Here is a 19,553-nt window from a genome sequence, read left to right on the forward strand (position 1 = left end):
TTGAGCATTGGTCCCTTAGAGGGGAATTAATAATGAGAAACGAGGAAATGGCAGAGACTTTGAACAAATATTTTGTATGTGTCTTCACAGTAGAAGACATAAAAACCATCCCAAGAATAATAGAAAACAAGACACAAAAAGGATGGAAGAACTTAAAACAATCACTAGAGAAAAAGTGCTGTGAAAACTAATGGGACTAAAGGCTGAAAAGTCCCATGGACCTGATGGCCGGCATTTTAGAGGTGGCTACCGAGAACAGTGGATGCATTGGTTTTAATCTTCCAAAATTCCCCAGATTCCAAAAAGATCCCAGTGGATGGACAAACTGCAAATGTACACCTCTATTCAAGAAAGGAGGAAGACAAAAGCCAGTTAGCCCAACATCTGTCATTGGGAAAATACTGGAACCCATTATTAAGGAGGCTGGGTCAACATGGTTTTGTGAAAGGGAAATTTGTTTGACAAATTTTCTTTGAGGATGTAAGAAACAGGGTAGATAAAGGGAAACCAGTAGATACATATTTGGATTTCCAAAAGGCATTTAAAAAGGTGCCATACTGCACAAGATGAAAACTAATGGCGTTGTGAGTGATTTTTAGCAGGATGGGGGTTGGCGAACTAACAGGAAGCAGAAAGTTTGGATAAATGGATCATTTTCAGGTTTGCAAACTGTAACTAGTGAAATGCCACAGGGATCAGTGTTGGAGCCTCAACTATTTATGATCGATATTAATGACATGGATGAAGGGACTGACTGTATTGTAGCCAAATTTGCCGATGATACAAAGATAGGTAGGAAATCAGATTGTGAGGAGGATATGTAGAGTCTGCAAAGGGATATAGATAGGTTAAGCGAATGGGAAAAAAATTGACAGGTGGAGTATAATGTGGGAAAATGTGAATTTGTCCACCTTGGCAGAAGATAAGAAAAGCAGAATATTATTTAATTGAAGAGAGACTGCAGAATGCCTCAGTACATAGGGATCTAGGTGTCCTTGTACATGAATCACGAAAAGTTAGCATGCAGGTACAGCAAGTAATTAGGAAGACAAATGGAATGTTGACCTTTAATGCAAGGGGGATGGAGTATTAAAGTAGGGAAGTCTTGCTACAATTGTACAGTGCATTGGTGAGACCACACCTAGCATACTGTGTACAGTTTTGGTCTCCTTACTTAAGGAGGGATATACTTGCATTGGAAGCAGATCAGAGAAGGTTCACTAGGCTTATTCCTGGATTGAAGGGGCTATCTTATGTGGAAAGATTGATCAGGTTGGAGTTTAAAAGAATGAAAGGTGATCTTATTGAAATGTATAGGATTCTGAAGGGACTTGATAGGGTAGATACTGAGAGGATGTTTCCCCTTGTGGGGGAACCTAGAACCAGGGGACACAGTTTAAAAATAAGGAATCTCCCATTTAAGAAGAAGATAAGGAGAAATTTCTTCTCTCAGAGGGTCATTAGTCTTTGGAATTCTTTTCCTCAATAAGCAGTGGAGGCAGGGCCAATGAATATATTCAAGGTTGAGTGAGACAGATTTTTGAACTACAAAGGAGTCAAGGGATATAGTGGGCAGGCAGGGAAGTGGAGTTAAAGCCACAATCATATCAGCCATGATCTTGTTAAATGGCAGAGCAAATTTAATGGGCCAAATGGCCTACTCCAGCTCCTATTTCTTATGACCTTATGGTCTTAAAGGCAGCCCCATTACAGTTCTCTACCGAGATTGGAGAAGTTGGGGCTGTTCTCCTTGGAGCAAAAGAGGTTGAGGGGAGATTTGATAGAGGTGTACAATATTGACAGGTTTACATAAAGGAAATTGGATGAGCATTTGATGGAAATAAACTTGCAGGGCTACAAGTATAGAGCAGGGGAATGGGACTGACTGGATTGCTCTGAGAGCCGGAATGGTCTTGATTGGCCAAATGACCTCCTTCTGTGCCACAATGACTCTGACTCTCTGACTTCCTTGCACAAAACTCCAGTTGTCTCTGCTTCAAAGCATTTCATCTGCAACCCCTCTCCCAACATTCTCTGATTCCAGCCCAATCACCTGCTCATATTAACTCCTTTTGCTATTTACATTTTCTATACAACAGTGGCTACACTTCAAAAGTACCTTCATTGCTTGTATAGCACTTTGAGACATCCAGAGGTTGTGAATAGCATTATATAATTGCTAGTCTTTCTTTTATTTTCTTTTTACCCCAAAGAACTGGTTTACCCCTTAGTCTACTCACCAGACTCACCAAGAGGCTGGATACAATTCCAGATTGCTTCACCAATCTCTCTTTGTCCCTGAGCTAACAATAATCAGTTAGCTTCCTCCTCCTCCTCTGAGCCACATCTTGGCCCATGCAAACAACAACACTGAACAACATTTCATTGGTTATGTTTGGTCAGTGTTCCTTTCATCCCAACGCGTCCAGTTCATTTTCTATCCCACTAAGAATTAATTTGTCCTTCCACCCATAACAAATGAATTTTTTCAAGCCCAGCCTGCTCTACAGGAGCAGCATTTTCCTATTGGTTCCTCTCCCAAAGGATCAGTCCTGATTCGTGTTCCTTCTACACCTAACTCAGCAGGGTAATTATTCCTAGACTACTGCTCCCTTCCTCCACAGGCCCAGTGAAGCTGTTCGCCCATCCCACTGACCAACATCCATTCTCCTCCTTCTCCCTATTTCCCTCTCTATCCATCTCCCTAAATCCACCTTTACTCACCTTTTGCTCCATGCCTCTCTCCTATGTCCTCCTCCTTGTCAAACCCTCTCATCAGCTCTTTGTTATGGGCCCCTTCACTTTGTTAAAGGCATTACGTGCAACATCACAGGATATTAGCTATTAAACATATAAATTCAAAGTATTAAAATTGATATAAAGTACATGTGTAGTCACAATGAGTTCTTAATAGTGATTTCCAGCCTTAGAGCCTCAATTACACATAGCAAAACTGACAATTGGCAGTGTAATAGAGTGGTGATTCTGCCACAGCTCACCTGAAAGTTTTCTTTGGTCTAAAACTTTACTTTTAACGAATAAAAGAATGGTAAGTGGGACAGGTCTTAATGATTTTCAAAAGAAGAGGCTCTGATCAGCAGCTGGTAACTTTAACAACAAATCTAACTTTTTCCAGTGCTGATGAAAGATCATCGACCTGAAACATTAACTTTTCTCTCTCCACAGCTGCTGCCTGACCGGCCTTCTCGGTTTTCATTTCTTCTGGGAAAGGGAGCAACTGCCTCCAACTGTTACAATGTCACTGTTTGCGAAATCAAGGAAAACCCACGACTGATAAAGGACATATAACAAAGCTGTACATTGAAGGGTATCACTGCTCATTGTTAAGGAGCTGGGAATAAATTAAATTTGGTGCATTTGTACTGATATATATTGAAAATAGAACAACACAATAAATAATAAAAAACCGGTGGCATCTGCCCCAATAAAACACAATCACCATTTAGTAACTCCAAAAGATTTCTGAATTATTTTACTTCTTTCACAAGTGGGCTTACCTGGTATATATTTCCAGCAATTTTGCTGTTTTGAATTCACACATGCCGCATCGTAAGATCCTTCTTTCTAAACTTTTAATGGTTTATTTCTTACTTTGATCTCCAGGTCTGTGGAGTCTCGCCTCAAGCCTGTTGTCACGGCAACTCGGTTCGCCCCGATCGCCGTCACGTGGGAAGCCGCCGCGTCCCACGTGATCCTGTTGCCATGGCGCCACCGCCGGAAGGTGGGGGAGGGGGGGTGTGCAGACGCGGTGACGTCCACGCGGTTTGCGTGTCGGCCTTTTGAAGCGACTCGCGGAGCCGGAAGTAGTCGGCGCGTCGCTGGGAGGGTTGAAGTGGGCCTTGGCACCGAGTTCCTCTCTGTACCTCTACTTGTTGTGGCTGCATCCTATCTGCTGGCCGATGAGAGGAATTAAGTCCCTTTAACGCGTATTCTCCGGGCGTTGGCCAAGGCCAAAAAAAAAATCAGAGGCGGGAATTGTCTATGTCTATGGCCGGTCAATTGGTCCGAAGGGGGCAACTCTAGGGTTGGACTGGCCGAAGGGTCAGTCAGTCAGTTAATTGCTGGCGGACAGAGTGGGGAGGTCGGAGAAATAAACAATTTATCACTGTCTGTCACCCAGCCCTGGTCGCTGACTAACCGCCCTCCCGCCCCCTCTCTTGCAAAATTATTTTGATGTCGCTATCCGTGTGAGAGACGGCGACCAGCTCCCGGGACTTCCCCCACCCAACCCCCCAGCTCCGCCGAGTGATGAGCCAGGCGCTGCCCGACCCCTGCAAGCATCCGTCGACCCTTCTTCAGCCACTTGCCAACCATGGCCGCAGATTTGCAAGCCAAGTATCAGAAACTTGCACAGGAGTACTCCAAGGTGTGGTTGTTTGGCTGCTGTGCTGATTTGTGTTGTTTTTTTTCTTCATTATTTCTCCTATTTTTTTTGAAATGCTGTCAATTTGGAGCAAGCAATCTTTCCGGCTCTACCCTTCTTTGAACTATGGAATGCATACGCGTGTGATTTGCGAAATTTGATTTGGTTTGTAAATTGCCATTAACATATAATGTATGCAGTATTTTTTAAAAACTGGCAATCGCAAACCATGTTGTTCATAATAAGTCACTGCTAAAGTTTGCTACTTCTGAGCCTTATACTGAGGATTATGTAGGAATTACAAAATCTAAGTACTGGAAATACACAGCATCTCTAAAGAAAAATAAACAAGTTACTAATTAACTCATTTTCTACTCTTTAGTTCTGGAGAAGAGTCATACGGACTCGAAACGTTAACTCTGTCTTTCTCTCCACAGATGCTGTCAGACCTGCTGAGTTTTTGCAGCAATTTTTGTTTTTGTGTGTGAACAAGTTACTAATGTTTGGACTGTGTAACCTTTCGTTTGAGCTAAGGTTCATGTAATAGAATGATATTTTAGAATGCAGTTAAATTGTCAAAGCACCTTTCAAGCATGGGTGTATTTTCGGCTAAATAACACCAGGTTGAAGTTACAGACCTCAGTAGTAGGGTAGTGATGGAAACAATTTTAGATGTTCAGCAGTACAGGTTGTCCGTTTTCTATGCAATAGAAATGAAACAAGGTGCTCAAACAAGGGAGGTGATATAAAACTCCTAGCCAAGTAATATGTTTAATTAAAGATTGATATAACTTTTATACCAGAAGCTTTTATATTCTTTATGTTTCACTGATTAAAGGAATTATTTGTGAACACTATTTCTAGTATTTTTGTCTTCAATAATTTGAACATGTTTTGAATTGGCAGCTACACGAGAAATTAAATCTATCACTTTATTGCAACATTATGATACATTAAAATGCTTTATGTCACATCATTTCTAAAAAAAAAAAATCAATGAAACAGAATTTATAGCTTGTTAAAGTAATGTTTGCTGGAATTATTGTTTAGAATTCTCATGATAAAATATTAACCACTTGAAATGTTTCAGCTTCGGGCTCAGAACCAAGTACTGAAGAAGGCTGTTGTGGATGAACAAGGCCAAGGCACATCTTTAAAGGTACAGTCTAGAGCCTCTTCCATCTGTGAGATGTAAATACAGTAATGTTACAACATTTGATGTCTGTCTTCCAGACCAACTTTAGGTCTAAATGATACAACTTCATTTAAATCTTGTTGCTTAAGCAGGTGCATTGTTTTGCAGATTTTCAGTGATTAAATTATTCAATTAAATTAAATTAAAGCTGTGCATATACAATAAGATCATTTTTTTTGTAACATCTAGTTGAACCTTCCTGGCCCTGATTCAGTAGAAAATGATCAAATTGAGTGAATCAGAAAATGGCAAGTCCAGCAATCCTGGACTCCCTTAGCTACAGGACATTAATCTTAAATAAGTACACGTTGACCTAATGTAAATTATATTCAAATTATAAATACATTTATTAACTGAGCAATACATTCCTGAATGTTTGTGGCACAGTGGGAAGCAGAGAGAAGCAGGAAGAACTCAATACAAAAGCTTAATGTAAATTTGGAATACGCAGGAGTGATTCAGCAGGTCAGGTGTCTCTGGTGCACTGGCCAATATTTATCCCTCAGATAAGAGCGTTAAAACAAATTATCCGGTTGCCCGATTGTTGTTTGGGATTTTTGCTGTGAAAGGTACTATATAAACATAAGTTTTTTTTTAATGGTTATCACAACCTTTGTAACTGTTTCCTATACCAGAGTCTGGAAATTCATAAAATTGAACAAACTAGAATGGTAGAAAAATATCTTACCATTGATAGCTCTTCAATTCTTTCTTTCTTTGTTTAATTAGTTAGTGACCAGCTCCTATGTCTTTCTTGTGAGACTTTTTTAAAAAAAAACAATGGACCCCAAGATTTTGTAACAAAATGTTATGATATTCCATGTCCTTTGCCATGCTTGACCAATAGTGAACATGTTTTTCAACGAAATTTAATTAGACCCCAGCCTCCTTAATGTTTGTCAGATCTTGAACCAAAATTATTTTTAGAATGAAGATATGTGGTCAAGAATTCCTGTTTTGGGGGAAATAATGTACATAGCATCACCCTTTCTCAGCATGGTATTTTATGGATCGGATACAGAGTAAATGCCTGTGACTCCTGGCTGGTCTCCCACATTCTACCCTCTGTAATCTTGAGGTCATCCAAAACTTTGCTGTCCATGTCACTACTTGCACCAAGCTCCATACACCTATCACCCCTCACTGAGCTTTATTGGCTCCAGGTCAAGCAACGCCTTGATTTTAAAATTCTCAAAGTTGCTTTCAAATCCCTCCGTGACCTCTGCCCTTCCTATCCCTGTAATCCCCTCCACCCCCACACCCCTCTGAAATATCCTCTAATTCTAGCCTATTGAGCATCCCAGTTTTAACTTCCCCACCATTTGTAACTGAGCTTTCAGCTGCCTAACCTCCAAGCTCTGAAATTCCCTCCCTAAACTCTTCAATTCTCTATCTCTCCAAATTCATTTAAAACACTCTGTAAAAACTACTTCTTTGAGCTTTTAGGCAATTGTCCTAATGTCACTTTACATGGCTCAGTGTCTAATTTTGCTTTATAACACTCCTGTGTAGAACCTTGGAGCAATTTATTACGATAAAGGTGCTATATAAATATTATTGCATTTTATTCAATTTACTTTAATGCAAGCTTGGGGGCATTTCCTACTACACTGTCAACCATTGTAATGGGGCAGAACTTTCATTTATAAGCATCTTTGTACGACCTTTCCTACTAGGAGCTAAGTTAAGAATCATATTACTTGTTTTCACCTGGTGGAGTGGAGGGGGACCTCACAGGCATCAGAGACACAGGGAGAGAACTGGCTGGACCATATAAAGCACAGTCGGTTCCTACTCATCTTTCAAAACTACTCACTATCGTGATTCAAAGATAACCCCATCTTTCTTCCTCTACTGCAAACCATCTTAAACCCCTTTCCCCTGCCTCCTCCACCCTCACCTCCAACGGCAAGTGCACCAAGCTCAAACTTCTTTATCACTTAAGTTTGAGACCATTGGTTAATTGCTTCTACTGCTTCCCTTTCTTTCCCTGCCCAACTGGCCAAACTTCCTCTCAGGTTCTCCTGTCTTAGCCCTTAACTTGCATTTTTCTTTTGTTTTTCTATTATCTCCCCTCCTGTCCTCTCCAAGTTTATCTTGTCCATGAGATCCATCTCCTGTTCTGTCGACCTGATTGCTGCTAAACTGCTAACTACTCACTTTTCCTTCCTGGCCCCCATGTTACCTGATATTGTGAACAGTTCTCACGCCTCAGGTACTGTCCCCCTCTCCTTCAAATCTGCTGTAATCACCCCTCTCAAGTAAACAAATCTTTGACCCCCTCAGTCCTTGCAAACTGCCACCCTATCTCTGACCTCCATTTTCTTTCCAATCATTGACAATGGTATCTTAAATCTGTAGATCTTTCCTTGAACTCCATGTTTGAATTCCTCCAACTAGGTTTCCGCCCTGCCACAGTGCCAAAGCAGCTCCTATCAAAGTCACAAATGACATCCTTTGTGACTGCGAACATGGTGAGCTATCCCTCCTTGTCCTTCTTGGCCTGTCTGCAGCCTTTTACCACACCATCCTCTTCCAATGCCTTTCTACTGCCGTCCAGCTGGGCTGGACCACACTCACCTGGTCCTTTCTTATCTGTCCAGTCACAGCTAGAGAATCATCTGCAGTCACTTCTCTTCCTGCTCCTACACTGTTACCTCTTTCTCTCAAGGATCTGTCCTTGGCTCCTCATATTTCTCATCTACATGCTGTCCTTTGGTGACATCATCTGAAAACGCAGCATCAGTTCACACATGCATGTAGCTCTACCTCACAACCGCCACCACCTCTCTCGACCCCTCCGCTGTGGCTAAGTTTTCAGACTGATTGTACGACATCCACTGTTGGCTGAGCAGAGATTTCATCCAACTAAATATTGGTAAGACTGAAGCCATTGTCTTCACCTTTTGTAACAAATTTGGAATCCCTAACCACTGACTGCACCCCTCTCCCTGGCAACTGTCTGATGCTGAATCAGGCTGTTTGCAACCTTGGCGTCACATTTTACTCCAAGCTGAGCTTCTGACCATATTCATACTATCACTAAGACCACTTATTTCCACCTCTGACATTGACTGATTCTGCTCTTGTTTCAGTTCATCTGCCAAACCCTCATTCATGCCTTTGTTACCTGTAGACTTGACTATTCCAATGCACTCTTAGCTAGCTTCGCATCTTTCACCCTTCATAAACTCAAGGTTTAAACCTAAACTCTGCCTGACTTACACCAAGTTCCATTCATCCATCATCCTTTATTTGCTTTGGTTGCAGGCATATACAATACAATGGTCTTTAACGATCCTGTACCCACTCTGTTCTTGTCTAAACTGACTTAATACACAAGTATTTCCTTCTAACAGGAGGAGCTGAAGATGAAGGACCAGTGTGTTAGGAAGTTGCAGCAGGAAATGGATAGCCTGACTTTTCGAAATCAGCAGCTGGCAAAGCGTGTAGAGCTACTTCAAGAGGAATTAGTAACTACTGAGGCCAAGGGCAAGAAGAACAAGGTACAGTCTGGAATGAAGCAAGGTTCCTGGGGCCCGAGGTTCTTGAATTTTGATGAAACTGAGTAGTTGATGGCATAGCATTAATGTGTTTCATATTCATACTCTTTCCTTTGCAAGTGGATATTTGCATGTATTAGTTGTATTTATCATCTCATTGTATTTAAAAAAAATAATTCCTGCCTCTGTTCCAAATGCTCTTTAATCAATGTAGCAGAATTTAGTTGTTAGCAGCCTTTGTTACCTTTAGACTTGACTATTTCAATGCACTCCTGGTCAACATCCCACATTCTAACCTTCATAAACTTTAAGGCCATCCCAAATTCTGGTGTGTCCTTACCTGCAGTAAGTTCTATTTATCCATCACTCTTTTTGCTTGCTGACCTACATTGACTCTCTGCTAAGCAACACCTTGATTTTAAAACTTTCATCTTTGACCTTAGCCCTCCCCATCTCTGCAATCTCCTCCAGTTCCACGAGATATCTGCACTCCTTTAATTCTGATTTCTTGCACGTTCCTGATTTCAGTCGCTCTGCCATTGGCGGCTCTGCATTCAGCTGTCATGGCTGCAAGCTCTGGAATTTCTTCCCTAACCTCTCTTCCTCTCTACCTCTCTTTCCTCCTTTAGGACACTCATACTCTGAAGCTTTTGACCATCTGTTCTAATATCTCTGTGGCTCAGTGTCTGATTTTGCTTCATAATGCTTCTACAGCACACCTTGGGACATTTATATATCTGTAATGTAGTAAAATACAAGATGTTAGGATTTAAAGAAAACTTAAACTGAACATTGGGTTGAAATGATTCCCATCTAAAATAGAAGATGCTGACTCACTTGAAAGACTATCAAAACTATTAAATTTTACAGCACAGTAAAGGAGGCTATTCAGTCCAATGTATTTGCTAGCTGTTCACTAGTGCAATCCAAAACTAAGCCCACTTGCCCATTCTGTCTCCTCAAAGACATTTATCTTCCTGTAACAAATATTTATTCTTTTCCCTTAGAAAAAGCAATTGTTATGTTTCAACCACATCTTGTAGAATAGGATTCCGTGCTCCAGCAGCCCTCTTGTGTAAAGACATTTCTCCTAACCTCACTTCATGAATTATTTTAAATTGATGACCCCATCTTACCGACTCTTCAACCAGAGGAAATTGCCCTTATCTATTCCTTCTATCAAAACTCTTCATTACTCAGCTCTACTAAATCTCACCTTGGCAGCCTTGAGCTCTAGTGGAAATAATCCTAGTATCTTAAGTCTCTCATTAGAACTATAGTTTCCCATCCATGGCATGATCTGTTGAATCTGTACTGAAAGTTCTTGATTTAAATATCCTTCATTCAGTGTCTTGTTTTTTTAACATAGACTCATGCTTCTTGCATTTCCTTCAAAAACAATCACATACATCTACATTTTAATTACATCTGTACACCCATTCACCTGGCCTGTCCCTCTGCCTGAAGTCATTTCACTTTCTGAAAACTCCTACTTTCTTTCCTTCAGGTGAAGTGTTAAACCAAGGCCCTGTCTGCCCCCTCAGGAAAACATATAAAAATCCCATGGCACTATTGATGATGAGGGGTTTTCCCTGGCATCCTGCCCACTATTTATTCCTTAACCAAGATGTAAAACAAATTATCTGGTCGTGTGTTGATTTCTATTTGTGGGATCTTGCTGTGTGCAAAATAACTGCTGTGCTTCCCGACGTTACGACAGTGATTACACTTCAAAAATACTTAATTAGCTCTAAAGTGCTTTGGAACGTCCTGAGATTGTGAAAGGTGCTTACATAAATGCAAGTCTTGTGTTTATTTTAACATTATCTCTAAATTTCAAGATTGTTTCCTATACCCGCATCTAAATTATTTTTTTTTAAAAAAATTATACGGAAAATAAAAGCAGGTCTCGCACAACTTAGGGGCTTTCAGTTTAACACCTCACCTGCAAGTAAGTAATTCTAGCAATGCAGCTCTCTGTGCTCTATTGAAGTGTCATTTTAAGATTATGCGCTGAAGTTGTGGAATGGAGCTTGAACACAGTGCCTTCTGACTTGTGTTGAACTGTTACCATTGAGGCAAACTGACAGTTAAGACTTTTTTCATAGAGACAATGACTACATGAATGAATTCATGGTTAAAGGGGCGGGGCAAATAAAACTTTACATGTGGTGAGTGATACTCCACATGGGTTTGATGGCGGAAGGTTATAGATAGGCTCGCTGGCCAAGCAGGTAGGTGGCAAATGCAATTTAAGTCTGAACAAAGGAAGAAAATACACTTAAGCAGTAAAGTTCTGAATGGATTAGAGAGGCAAAGGTATCCTGGTGTACAAATACGCTGGCCTTTAAAGGTGGTAGCATAAATTTGGTAGGAACTTAAAGCAAACTGTTGAACTTGTACAAGACCTTACATCACAGTTGAAATAATTGTGTGCTGTTTTGGGCACTCCAATAAAGGAAGGATATACTCGTTATGGCTGGCCCTCGATTCAAGAATGACGTCTATTCAAGATTCCTGAGTTTCTGCCATGCATCTTCATGTGACTGAACAGGCCAATTCTCAACGCACAGATCTTTGGCACATGGGGCAGGATGTTTCACAAGGTAGTGGGATCCAGAGTGTAGGATTTGCTTTGTTCTCTTTCCTTCTCTGCTGCTGTTCTGCCTTCTCATTAAGATGTTGTGCCTCAAAGCATGATGTAGCTTGATGAACAAGCTGTTGTTATTTTGAATGATTGGCAGAAAGCTCCTCTGTCATTGATGCCAATGCTGCTGTGCTTCAAGGAGAGCTTCAGAGTGCCTTGGAAGTGTTTTGTTTGTCTTCCCCTGAACACTGGCCATTTGAGAATTGAGAAAACAGCACCAGGCGGGGGTGATGCTTTTCGGCTATCCAGACAGCGTCCAGTTGCCTGAATGCTTGTGGAGCTAGCTTCAAGAAGGACACTGGTGTTTGTTCGACGGTCCTCCCATTGAATCCAGAGGATGTGGCGGATTTCATCGCTGATGGAATTTCTCTTGTGCTCTTTATGTCTCTCGCAGTCCAGGTCTCACTGCAGTACAAGAATGAGGTGAAGGCAGCTGCTTTGTACATTAGGTCTTTTGTTGACTTGTTTTTGTTGTCAACACTCACTGCTGTAGCTTGTAGAAGGCTAAGCTAGTGTAGTCGATCCATTGTAGGATCTCCTCATCGGTGGTGGCCTCCTCACTATGATGAATACAATGACAAGTTCCTGGTGGTGGTCTCAACATTTTTCTTGGATTTGCCTGGCATCAAAGACCATGTCAGAGATTCCTCTGGAAGGTCTAAAGCCACAATGTGTTTATGGAAGGTTTCCTCAGCCACAGGAAGTAGACAATTCAGCTGGATGCATGTCAGTATTTTCCCTGCTACAGACCAGAGGGAAATACCTTGATAGTTTCCACAGCATGATTTATCTCCCTTCATGAAGATAGTTACAATTGTTGCATTCCTGGAGCCTCGGTGTGTTGGAGTTCTTTTTCCTCTCAAATCCATAGGATGAGTGCATGGAGGTCTAATGTGAGCAAAAGCCTACCAACTTTGAAGACCTCTGCAGGAATACTTCAAGGCAACAGGCTTTCTTGTTTTTCATCTATTTGATTGCTTGTTGCAGTTGTCCCATCGATGGTGGTTCACCCATAGATTCTACCACAGGGTACAGGGGGATAGCCTGGAGAGTATCAGCTGCCACTGTGGATTCATGGTTGAGGAGTTGTTGAAACCGCTCTTTCTAGCATTGACAGATGGTATTGTCATCCTTAAGAGAAACACCATCCTGTGAGTGAAAGGGACCATTTGACTGTGGTCTATTGATGGCCCTGGTGGCTTCAAAAAAGCTTTGCATGTCATGGTCAGCATATTGTTGGATCTCTTGGGCTTTCTCTTCACAGCACATGTCAGGAGGAAGCAATAGGAAAGGTAAGAGCATAGATTCAGTAGGATATTACTAACGATGAGGATTTACAGTTTTGAAAAGAAGTTTCAGAATTTAGTACCATATTATGTTAGACTTCCCACCAGTGTCAAACATTTTGCTTTGGTCTTCACAGCTATCAGGCTACATTTTTTCCTTTGACCTTGTGTTCTTTTAATGTTACAGTACTTGTGTTTTTTGGAAGTTTTAGTTTTTTTGCTTTCCTCCAAATTGTGACTGAAATTGCCTTTACTTTTTCTATCCTGTAGTAGTGTGCCTGGTAACAGAACGCATCTGTCTAATCTTAAGATGCCTCACAGCAGTGTTTCTGCTTGGTAGCATTGGCTGCATTGCTATGGTATGCTAAATAGGAACAAATTGCCGTGATGGGCTTTCTCATTACAACATGCTTAGGACAGGTAGTAGCTGAAACTAAAATTCCCATCAAGACTGGTTGTAGTTCAATTTTTCAAGTAATGGGCAGTCGGTGACCAGCGTGCGTGCATTCTTGAAACTGATTTAGAATAAGGTAACAATAGCCATCTAATAACCCTAATGTCACCTGTGGCTGAAGATTCAACTATTTTGTTCTTTTTTGCCTCCTGGCTTGTGTAACATGTTGAGAATTGCTGTTCTTGGCCATATGTAGTAGATTGCTTGCGGTTCTACATATTATTTCTGATTTCAATATCAAAGGACACCAAGAGGAAGTTAAATTATTCTTTTATTTCTGGGGGAAGAGGAGAGAAACATGAGTGATGTTGGCAGAGCTCTAGGATGTGATGTTTGTTTTACTATCAGAGCCAGTGATAAATTTGCACATCTTTCTGATCAGTGTTTCAGCTCTGGATCCTGGAGTTACACTTCAAGGCTAAAATTATGCTCTCAATTCATGTAGTTTTGAATTCGAGGACATAATCTAATCTCCTGTACAATCCTGATCCCTCCAGTTTTTGTCATTCAAATTTATAATCTTAACAATCACCTGTAAACTAAATTCTATTTCAGTATCAGTTATTGGATCTGTCAGAGAACAATCAAAAAATCTTAAGTGATGAAGCACAGAAGGAGGCCGTTTCACCCATTGTGCATGTGCTGGCTGTTTGAAAGAGCCATCCAATTAGTCCCACTCCTCTTTCTCCAGAGTCCCGACATATTTTTGCTCCTTCAAGTATTTATCCAATTCCCTTTCGAAAATAATTATCGAATCTATTTCCACCACCTTTTCAGGCAGTGCAGATTATCATATGTGCTGTTTAAGAAAAAAATAATTCTCCTTGGGCACAAGTTTCTCTTTGGCGTGCAGGGGCGGGCCCTGCACACCGACACGTAAAATGATGCGCGGTGACTTCGGGTGTGCTTCCTGACGTCACCGCGCGTAATTTCTGACCTTTTGTTTGGCTGCGAGCCCGCAGGACTGTTAAGGCCGTTAATGAAATTATTTAGCCAATTGACAGGGCTGCCCGTTCGACCTTAAGGCGGGCAGGCGAAGAGCCCGAGCGGCCTTCGCGTTTTGCATGAAACCTCGCCCATGGGCGGGATGAGGTTTCATGAAGGTTTTATTCAATAATTTTTTTGACAATTGATAAACATGTCCCAGTTCATGTGACACTGTCACATGAGGGAACATGTCTGAATAATTTTATTCTTTTTTTTTTCTAACTTTCATTTTGATCTTGACCTCCCTGAGGCAGCTCCGTGCCTCAGAGATTTCTGCGCTCTTTCGTGTACATACGCTCAAAAGAGCACAGACCCCGACTCTCCCTTCTCCCCCTGCCTGCACAGGTAGTGCTGAGCGCTACCGGGTGCGCGTCACGCTGGGCAGGCCTTAATTAGCCCACCCACGTAAAATGGTGGCACCCAGCCGATCGCGGGCAGCGATCAGCTCCGCGCCCACTCCCGACCGGCCCATCCAACAGGTAGAAGATTCTGCCCCTTGTCTCACCGCTGGATTCTTTTATCATTTAAAATATTGTGAGCAGTGGGTCTGTAAATTCTGTTTTTGTTGATCCTAGTGACATCTCACATAGGTAGTTGATGTCAAATGTTAAATTCAAGTGGACTATGGAGGAGTAACAATCAAAAAGGAGAGGAGAATACAGGTGGTGGTGGGGAGGAAAGGGAAGAGCAAGGGTGAGTTTGACAAGGGAAGAAAGAGGCAGTGATGAAGGATGGGAGAGAGGGTATACAATAAGCTGTTGCCAATTTAAGGAGGGAAAGGTGGGGATGTTAGGGGAAGCGTTAGTCCAGATGTGAAAAATTATTCCTTGATCATCAGGAGTAGAGGAGGACTGAAACCCAAAAACTGCTGCTCAGTCCGGAAGGAGTTGAAATCATAAATAATGTTTAGTTATAGTTACAGAAGATCCTGATGATTCGATAAGATATATTCATGGGTTGTTTAGGCAGACTGACATGCTAAATTGTGATGGAGATAGCAACAGTCGTTCATTAGAGCAATTGGGCTGATGTTTGTCGGGCAGATATCATTAGCAGTTAGCCCACCATAGAATTGCAGCGGGATTTTTGTTGAGTTCATTACACAGAATTTGTCAAACCTATTGGAGTTGAGTTTGGGAGAGGCATTGGGAGCAGTCTGTCATGAGCTAGCTCAGCAAAGTCCATGTGCAACAGGGAAGGAATTGGGTAGTGTTTTTGTTCCTCATGGATAGAATAGATTAAATTGGAGTCAGTGGCAGGGATAGACAGCATGGCTGGGACAAAGTAAACATTTGGCTTTGCCTGTATCGAGATGTCAGCTCTGTCCATCAATTGCATTGGCGCAGCATCACCCATTTGTGAATGTTAGGAGTTGAAGCGCAAGTTCAAACAAACAGATGACCATTAATTGACAGTCACATTAGGTAGTGCCCCCCCCGTACTCAGTTCTTCACATAAATGTTGCTTTTCAATGCCATGCACACGTACAGTGGTGCAGCATCTTTTATATATTTGTGCGCAGTGTAAACCAAAGCAGCTACTAACTAATTTTGAATGGCTTTGTACAGCAGAAGAATGCTGACCCTCCATCTCAAATGAACCAGCAGCTACAAAGTGTGTTTGATGAAGATCTGCAGAATAAAATAGAGGAAAACGAGCGCCTGCACAAACAAGTAAGTTAATTCCACAGTATCCAAATTACCTCTCACAGAGCAGATTTTATAACAGTAAGTGTGAGAAATTCAAACCATTGACAATTATAGTGCATCACAGGCTGAAGATCCTCAGAATTTTGTACATAGGCTGACTTTGGAGCTCTGATATCAGTTAACTGGTCACAAACCAGGAATCAAAATTGGAACCTTCTGGTTTGCATAGTTTAGTTACATCATGCCATTCATTGACTGAATTGTGTTTTAGTTGCAGGTGAATGATAAAAGCAATCAAACAGTTCTAAGTTTATAAAAGCATGGAAGACATATAACTAAATCATTCAATAAGATAAAACATGCAAAATAATGCACCTATTGGATAGATGCACTTTGCACATCAGGGCAGTTGCACTTCTGCTTTATATTTGATTATGTCACAGTCATACAGTGCTGGTTGAGTCCAGCAGAATGTACCTAGCAGATCAGAAATAAGTGTGTGGATTTTATGTATAGTCTGCATCCTTTTATCATTTTTTCAATGGCTCATAAACATTTAAATATAAAATTAATTCCTGTGAATTTAAACATATATATATTCATCTAGAACTAACTTCTGTTGTATAGTATGCTGAAATGCTTTATTTTTAAAATCAGTATTGTAATCCTGCTACCAGATGCACCTGGATTTTTAAAATATGTTTTAAGTAAAATATAACCATTATATAAAAGTAATCTGTTGTATCAGTGGGTGAAATTTCACAATAGGACCCTTTTTCATGAATCATCCACCATCCTGACGTGTTTTACGATCTCTGCCAGCACAATCGATGCAAGTAACATAACTAATGTTTTCAATTTAAATGGAAAAATTGTATTTATATTACACATTTCATGCTAAATACTCTTGGAAGTATTTCAAAATGCATTCCTTTGTGCATAGTGGCTGTTGTTGGCCCCTGGAGGGGATCTCATCGAAGTATATAAAATCTTGTGCAAGTAGATATGGATAAATTAAATACAGATTATTACTAAATTCGTATATTCTAGATTTCCAAGCACCAGCAGTTTCTTCCCTAAATCTCTCTACCTCTTCTTTCCTTCATCAATAAACTCTTTTAAAACATACCTCTTTGGTTAAGCTTTTGATCACCTTTGCATATGTCTCCTATGTGGGCCTGTGTCAAATTTTGTTTGATAATCACTCCTTTGAAGTGCTTTGGGATCTTTTACTATGTTAAATGAGACATCCAGTTCAAGTTGTTGAGCTGAAATTCTGAAAACTCCAAACATCAAAAAGCATTACCAAACCTCAGACTCTTCAGAGAACTAGTAACCAAGTGAGTTTTTAAAAATAATAGCAACCTCCTTTATATAGGGCTTTTAACATAAAGCACTTCAAAGTTATTTAGGGGCAGAAAATAAATGTTATTGAAAATTGTAAGAAAGAGGAAATGGGGCTTGTGACCAAACACCATCACAAATTCTGCTTCCTATCTTATTTTTCAAGGATGGTAAAGTAGCAAGTTAGAAGGGTTTGGGACTATTCGAATGTAAACTATTTGAAATGGCTGACACTCTGCAATTAATAGTGAAGTGAAAAGGAGGCATTCGAAGGAAGCCATATTATAAGAGTAGAAGGCAAGTACAGAACCTTGAAGATTTAAAATTCTAGGAGGAAGGAGGCGATGGAAAGGTTTATAGACAGTGATGTTTGAAGCAAAAATGTGTATCCTCTGAGCTGTAATACCCAAGAATGAATAAAGTGATTTCATTTTTTTTCCTCCAATATGAAATTGTAATACCAGGACAACCAGTCTTGTTTCATCACTTATTGGTACCCTTGTTCCTGTCATTCCCAAAAACAATAGGTTGGATTTAATTTAGCCTGTCGCAGTGGGAAACATGGTGGCTAGGCCCACTTATCATGGGCAAAAAGCTAAGGGGTTGACTTTTACACAGGTAATATTTTCGAGGAGTTTACTTTCAACTATTGAATCTCGTGGCTCACACAGCCAGCAGTGAATCTTGCTGGATTTTCAGTCTGTTTCAGGTGCTTGTAGCTTGCAAGGAACTGGATTGGAGCAAGGAAGCCTAAAAAGGTAAGTTTTTAATCACCCCTTTTTCTTTTCCTATGGAACCATAGGACTGTTCATGACAGCTCAGTGAGCTTAGTTCCATATTTGGGGAAGGTCAATACGCTCACTGCTTGCACACACTGTGCACGCTGACTCTACAGTTTGTTCCAATCTTATCTCTCTCATGTCAATGAGAAATTAAGCTTCTCCAATATCTGAGTGGGCAAATTGCACTCTGTGATCTAGCACCAATGCAGTAAAATGAGAAAACTCCTGCTTCAAATCCTGGTCTCTGAATTCAGAGTAGGGCAGTAAGCTGAGTCAGAACGGAGTGTTCTTGGAAAGTCAGGGTAGACTTTTAATGAGGTAAATGAAAATTAAGGATTTTTTGGCTAAAAGTTAAGAGTTGACTTTGAAACCAGGTTGGCTGTTGGTCGGGTATATACAGTAATTACAGGAGAGGCTGCATGTCAGTCTCCAGCAGCAGGAAAACCTCTGGCAATTAAGCTGGGGGTGGTGGTGGTGGGGGAGGAGAACGGGCCCATGGGGGAATCTCGCCTGCTCATGGCAGGTTGTCAATTAGGCTTATTATTAAGCCAATTGACACCAACTATCCTTGAACGCGCCGAAATTTAGAGGTGGCTCAGGGTTTACATGTGAGTGGCTTGACTTTTCCGTGCCACCAAAAAAATCACCAAGCTGACTTTTGGGTTTGGGCACTTTTTTAAAAATTTGTTCATGGGTTGTGGCTGCTGCTGGCTAAGGCAGCATTTACTGCCCATCCCTAGTTGCCCTTGAGAAGGTGGTGGTGAGCTGCCTTTTTGAACTACTGCAGTCCATGTGGCGTAGGTACACCCACAGTGCTGTTAGGGAGGGAGTTCCAGGATTTCGACCCAGCAACAGTGAAGGAACAGTGATATATTTCCATCAGGATGGTGAGTGACTTGGAGGAGAACTTTGAGGTGGTGGTGTTCCCATGTGTCTGCTGCCCTTGTCTTTCTAAATGGTAGTGGTTGTAGGTTTGGAAGGTGCTGTCTAAGGAGCCTTGGTGAGTTCCTGCAGTGCATCTTGTAGATGGTACACACTGCTGCCACAGTGCATTGGTGGTGGAGAGTGTGAATGTTTGGGGTGTCAATCTAGTGGGCTGCTTTGTCCTGGATGGTGTCTAGCTTCTTGAGTGTTGTTGGAGCTGCATTCATCCACGCAAGTAAAGAGTATTCCATCACACTCCTTACTTGTGCCTTGTAGATGGTGGACAGGCTTTGGGGAGTTGGGAGTTAGAAGATGAGTGACTCACTGCAGGATTCCTAGCCTCTCCTTTTGTAGCCACAGTATGTATATGGCTAGCCCAGTTCCGTTTCTGGTCAATG

At 41.2% G+C, this 19,553-nt stretch overlaps 1 protein-coding gene and 2 long non-coding RNA genes across 7 annotated transcripts in view; 1 reads left to right on the top strand and 2 right to left on the bottom strand.

Moving 5' to 3' along the window:
• Positions 1 to 3,683, bottom strand: part of LOC144689822 (uncharacterized) — a 102,940-nt gene extending 99,257 nt beyond the window's left edge. For both annotated transcript variants that reach the window (XR_013578719.1, XR_013578718.1), the window contains exons 1-2: positions 3,519 to 3,683; positions 2,725 to 2,841 (exon numbers count right to left, since the gene is read on the bottom strand). This is a non-coding gene — a long non-coding RNA (uncharacterized LOC144689822). The remainder of the gene's footprint in view (positions 1 to 2,724; positions 2,842 to 3,518) is intronic.
• A 129-nt stretch (positions 3,684 to 3,812) lies between these two features.
• The window catches only part of ppp1r21 (protein phosphatase 1, regulatory subunit 21), a 75,778-nt gene continuing 60,037 nt past the window's right edge, over positions 3,813 to 19,553 (top strand). For 2 of the 4 annotated variants that reach the window (XM_078557227.1, XM_078557230.1), the window contains exons 1-4: positions 3,813 to 4,387; positions 5,475 to 5,543; positions 8,939 to 9,085; positions 16,025 to 16,129. In XM_078557227.1, coding sequence (XP_078413353.1) covers positions 4,334 to 4,387; positions 5,475 to 5,543; positions 8,939 to 9,085; positions 16,025 to 16,129 — 375 coding nt within the window. In that variant the 5' untranslated portion in view covers positions 3,813 to 4,333. The remainder of the gene's footprint in view (positions 4,388 to 5,474; positions 5,544 to 8,938; positions 9,086 to 16,024; positions 16,130 to 19,553) is intronic. The other 2 variants (XM_078557228.1, XM_078557231.1) reach the window with 1 other exon arrangement.
• Positions 5,305 to 19,553, bottom strand: part of LOC144689824 (uncharacterized) — a 58,910-nt gene continuing 44,661 nt past the window's right edge. Inside the window, exon 4 of the long non-coding RNA XR_013578720.1 lies at positions 5,305 to 5,566. This is a non-coding gene — a long non-coding RNA (uncharacterized LOC144689824). The remainder of the gene's footprint in view (positions 5,567 to 19,553) is intronic.

The sequence above is a fragment of the Cetorhinus maximus genome, chromosome 14, assembly GCF_964194155.1.
Source record: "Cetorhinus maximus chromosome 14, sCetMax3.hap1.1, whole genome shotgun sequence".
In the NCBI taxonomy this organism is placed as follows: Eukaryota; Metazoa; Chordata; class Chondrichthyes; order Lamniformes; family Cetorhinidae; genus Cetorhinus; species Cetorhinus maximus.